The 5,661-nt window shown below is 34.4% G+C and overlaps 1 protein-coding gene across 1 annotated transcript; it reads left to right on the top strand.

The window, feature by feature from the left end:
* The first annotated feature begins 780 nt into the window (after positions 1-780).
* LOC101893758 (uncharacterized) lies at positions 781-5,342 on the top strand. Its single transcript, XM_020037220.2, has 4 exons — positions 781-1,226; positions 4,199-4,383; positions 4,440-4,624; positions 4,899-5,342. Exons 1-4 carry the CDS (start codon positions 1,220-1,222, stop codon positions 5,305-5,307), a joined length of 786 nt encoding a protein of 261 aa, XP_019892779.1. The 5' UTR covers positions 781-1,219; the 3' UTR covers positions 5,308-5,342.
* The last annotated feature ends 319 nt before the right edge of the window (positions 5,343-5,661 follow it).

Below are 5,661 nucleotides of genomic sequence, written 5' to 3'. Positions count from 1 at the left end.
TATCTGCTTCACTTTATATGAGATATGTGATAATTTTTAGAAATTGTGAGTGAGTTTTCAGGCATAGTGGAACGAAGTATTCTATTTTCAGACTTCATCTAATACAGGTAAAAATATTATTATCCATTTTATGCGAAATCATAAATTCCGATAAATTCCATGTTTATAGCAAGTTGTAAAGAATAGCTAACTTGGCTCGCAAGTTATGGCAGACATAAGTATTGAAAATTGTGGCCCCTTGTGGGTGTGGAACCAGAAGGGTATGGCAACCTAAAATGTTTGGATGTGTAAAATAAGAAGAGAACAAATACTTATTTCGCGTTTTATGGACGTTTTGTATTTCAAAAAAAATTAATCATTTGTTTGGGAGGTACCAGAAGGAGTGGACCGATATATCCCTTCTTCACAGCGGATCTTGTGTTATTAGAAATAATGGGATGAGCGAAATATAAAGAGAACCAGATGCATATTTTGAATTTTTTGATCGTCAGCCAGCAGGAAAAGTGCAGGATTTTCAGGCAGAGGTTTCGGCAAACAGAAATGCCGCTACGTTGCTTAAAAACGATTTTTCAATCCCTCCTTCATATAATGGAAGCAAAGTTAAATCTTCTCACCTAGAAATATCCCCAAGACCCCATGAGGTGTTTTTTGGTATAGCGCCCTATTTTCGGAATTTTGAAACGTATTTCCCAAAAAGTCTGAAAATAAGACAGCTGTGATTTTTCATGTCGTGTTCTCATTGGGTTGTTAATATAGGGTATAAAAATTTGAAAATTTGATTTCAATAAAAATTAAGGACAACTTTATCCTGTCTTAAGAGTAAAAATTCTCTCCTTGTGACTACCCCTCTGCCATTCATACTGGCCGTTGCATTGCACTGGCAATACCCACAAAATGCAAAACAGGAGCAAAGCGAAAAGTTTTCAAAATAAAAAACTATTTTGAAATTTTATTAATGTTTTCTTGTTTACGTTTTGTTGTTGTGTTTTTTTTTGTATTTCTCGTCTCTTCGTCGTTGAATTTTCAGTGGGAATTGTAATTTAAAACGTAAAGAAAGCGTATAACAGCGCCAATATTGTCATTTCGCTCCGCAAAAAAAAGGAAAAAAAAAATTGAAGAAAATTTCTACGTAACTGCGGACCAAAATTGCATTTTGCAAATGGAGAAGGAGAGAATAAATTAAAGATTTGGTTAAACAGAGAGGACTGCTAAATCAAATATGGAAGGTATGTAGAAAACAAGAAGCATAACAAACAAGGAATTTTAATAAAATATTATCCTGATTTGAAATTGAAGCAGTGGAGGACAGGCATGGAATTTAAAAAAATCTACGGATTTCATGTTGAGGACAAAAAACGAAAAATGTTTAAGTCATTGAAACAAAAATTTAAATTTGATAAAAAATACAGAATTATCAATAAGGGCTTTTGGACAATAAATATTCTGGAAGTCCTGCCTAGCAATTCAAATACGCGGTAGCAATGGAGGTAAATGTTAAACCTGTGTCCTTGTTGTTATTTTATGGCATATTTATTGATTACCTCTCAACTTGGTTTCAAATCACAACAACAAAAACCATAAAATATTGGAATATCGCCATTATAGAATGCGTGCAATATCGTGATTGATTCCTGTTAGTTAGTGCGTGATATGCCATTGCTGGCGTAAATTCTAATATTTGCCATCGGTGTATGTGGGTGTGTGTGTTCGTGTGTGTGTGTGGAGAAAGGCCAATTAAACAACCATTAGCTTCCTCAATACAAAATTCCGCGTGCGTTTGATTTCTATTTCTATTGAAAATCCATTTAGGTTTAGGTCATGGTAGTAGTAGTAGTAGCTTGGCGCCCAACGTTACCATAACCTTCATTTCAGTTCTTTGCAATAAGTTTAAGGCACCACATCCGACGCGATAAGAAAAGATAGTGAAAGTGAAACAATAAAAATATGTTTTTAAAGAAATTAACCCAGGAGGAGAGAATTAAATTGAGGGCTCAACGCAAAGAGAGCCAATTGATAAGAAATCGGGCCAAGCAAAGAGGTATTTACAAAAAATGGAAACTTTTCTAAAAAAATACTTCGATTCGGGTCCTCGACAACTTTTTTTGGTACTATACTACCCGAGTAGATCCGTTTTATTAAATAATAAACCTTTTTAACATAAAATTATGTTGATCTTCTGTTACATACATTGGGCGCCATTTTTCAAGTTATAAAATGTTCACTTCATTCTACAGATTTTTTCCAATAGAAAAAACTATAACCAACTGAAAAATGGCGCCCAATGTATGGATGGAATGGAATGGACATTGCAACCAAGAAAAATTATTAGTTCATGTTTTTTCCATGAAGAGCCTCAGCCAAAAAAAAAAAAAAAAAAAAAAAAACTTAAATAAAAAAAATTGTTCTAAGAGCCTGAAGTCATTTTCGTCTGTAAAAAATTTTTCACATAAAAAAAAAGAATAATAATTCTTAAAAGTCCCTGAGGTCCAATTTTTTGTACAAAATCTCAAGGTTAACTGCCCTCAGGACTTGAGGTAAACCATTTCTTTGCTATGAGATCACTTCTTTTAAAGATAAAAAGTTGTTCTAGAAGCCTTGGGAGACTTGTAAAAAAATATATATATAAATAAATATACAAAAATCTGCTTAGGGCTTCACATCCCTTTTTCAATATTTAATCCCAAGAACAAAGGTCACATTTTCTTGAGTAAAAAATCTGTGAGCAGGGCTAGATATCTTTTTTTTTTGTTTGAAGAAAATTGCCCTCGAGGGCCATTATTACTTATTTCACAGAAAAATGTTCCTTTAAAGCCTCAGGCCACCAGTTTTCTGTAGATAGGATGTGTGCCGAAGTCTTAGGTACATATTTTCTACAAAATAACCGTTCCCCAAGTCAAATGTCGAATTTTTTTAAAACTTTGCTTTTTAATGTTCTCAGATCAATCTGAGGACATTTCTCAAAGATTACATTTTTCTACAGAAGAAATCTTCCCCAGACATGAGATCGCCTGTTTTCTATAAAAAATCAGCTTTACAGTCTTCTCTAGGGAAATGGTGCTTAGAGCCAATAAATTTCTTCAATTACATTCAAAGTGGCGCCCAATACATTGTTTGATCCAAATTAATTTTATACAATAACTAGATAACAATTTTTTCCTGATTTTCTGAGGATCGGAGGTTAGTTTTTTTCTACAAAAAATTTTCGCCAAGGCTTTTAACGCAAGGTCTGAGATCAATTTCTTTAATTACCTTTAAAATGGCGCCCAATACATTTTTGGTTGTCAGCAGGACTTTCTCCTAGAGAGAGTTTCTCAGGGCCAGTTGCCACTTTTTTCTGATCTTCCCAGGGACTGAGGTCAATTGATTTCTGTACAAGAAACATGTCTTAATGACTCTTTATATACAAAAAACTGTCTGCAGGGTCTAAGATTAATTTCTTCAATTACCTTAAAAATGGCGCCCAATACATTTTGAACCAAATCAGGTTTTTAAAAAAAACTTTCAATATTGGGCTAATTCCTAGAGATGTCCTGAGGGCCTGAGTCTGATGGCTGTCGATTTTTGTAAAAAAAGGAAAATTGCCCCAAGAACCTGAATAAATTAATCAAATACTTTCAAAATGGCGCCCAATACAAATCCCTTATCCCTTACCAATGGCCTAAACCAATTTTTTAAATAAGTTTTTATAGAAAAAATGTGTTCTCAGGTGGGGAAGTGACTTTTTTCTATAGGAGAAAAATTAGTTCTAGGACCTGAAATAGATTTCTCAATCACCAATGGTCCCGATGGCGCCCAATACATTTTCACATTCAAAATTGGAAACCAATTGAGTTTTTTTTCGGAACCCATTTGTCCTTAACACAGGGTTCATTTTCTTCTAGAGCTAAATTTTCTTCAATTATTTTCTCAAATTTTCGTAGTTGGAAAAATTTCCTTTGGTTCCAATTGGTATACAGATGTTCTCTAAAAGATAATTATTTCAGTAGAATCAGTGTTCCAATTGGAACAAATAAGAACTTGTTATTGTTTGAAATTGTAGGACTTTTCGATTTACGTTCATCGTCTAAACTGTGGTTTGTGTCCTCAATGAGAATTAGAGTTGCCAACTAGGATTTTCTAACAAAACCTTAAACATTTTAAGGTTAGGTTTATAAAAATAAGTATATCTGAATTCTCCGTCTCCCATTTCAATTTCCAGGTTTCGTTTATGTTGTCAATCCACCGGAAATTCCAAAAGTGGCTTTCGGCTCGAGTTTGGAACGTGTAACCCTGCCGCTGCGAGGGCCATGTTTAACATCATTTATGCGCCAACATCAGGGCGATGTTTTCCTGAGTCCTGGACCAGCAACAAGAGTTGATGAGAGGAATTTATTGGAAATTAAGGTGGGCCCATATTTTTAAATACATTTTAATGTAAATTTTAAGTTTGTGAATTTTAGTGGCCTTCAAAATTAGGTTATTCGGCCTTTGCCAGTAAGGCTCCAAGGCTATTGGGTCCCTCAAATGCCAATATGCCATGTGTGGGCAGCTATGATGTGGAAACAAGGAAACCCTTAAGGAATGCAGCCAAACCGTTTAATATTGGAGCGGCGAGGAAGGATAAAGAAAGGTTTTTAACACCGGGGTAATTTAGGAAATTTGATACAAACTGAAGGAGAATTATTTCCCTTTATTTTATAATATTATTGCAATTAAGGTAAATGAGAATTATTTCTTTTCAGTTAATAATATTATATTTGAAATTGTTCAAATACCATAAAGTAAACGGGAATTACTTCTTTTCATTTAAAAAGAGAGAAATTTCTAAACTTGAATTCCGCTCTTCTATAACTTAGCTCTTAAAGCTCAACTAATTACTCTCTCTTAATCTTTTTCTCTCTCTTTATCTATCTTTGTAGTCCCTCAACATATCCCCATCACGTTGAACGTCCAAAACTACGCATTTCCTCAGCATTTGGCAGCCGCCGAAAGATACTCCCCGCTATTGGGGTAATCTGTAGCCCCCTGAATGTGGCTAAATGCCATAAATGTGAGCAAATACCGCAGGGAGATTACTGGCATGATTTCAATACAGAATTGGATCTATGTCGCCCCTGTATGCATAAAATCGAACATGATTTGAAAAAATGTTCCGCCACCGAGTTACAACGTTTGCGATTGCGTCGAGAATTTTCCGATTACGCGAGGGTTCGATATTGTGATTTCTATCATGATCATGGTGGGACAATGGCAGCGGTCCAGACATTGCCGCAACGTATCTACAAAATGAAAATCGAAAAAGAAAATTATTTGTCATTGTATATGTGAGGAATAATAATAAAAAGGAAGAGAAAAGGGATGAAGGTGGAAGAAAAGATTTTTATTGGATTTTTTCGGGGGCAAGGGTAGATTTATAGTCGGAAAGTTCCTGGGGTTCTGAGTACAAATAAAATATAAAAAAAAAATCAAATTAATTGGACAGTTTTCTATAAAAAGACATCGGGATCGGAGGAATTATTTTTCTATGCAAATAATCTTCAAATTCTAAGGATTCATTTTTTAAATAGATGAAAAAGAACTCAGACCCTCAAGGTCTGTTTTTTATAGAAAAAAGGGAACCCAATATTCCTGGACATTTTTTTCAAGATAAAAACGTTCAACATTCCCTGAGAATTATACCCT

Source organism: Musca domestica, unplaced genomic scaffold, assembly GCF_030504385.1.
Source record: "Musca domestica strain aabys unplaced genomic scaffold, Musca_domestica.polishedcontigs.V.1.1 25, whole genome shotgun sequence".
NCBI lineage: Eukaryota > Metazoa > Arthropoda > Insecta > Diptera > Muscidae > Musca > Musca domestica.
Note: the sequence above shows the minus strand (reverse complement) of the source record. Positions and strands in the feature narration are given on the sequence as shown.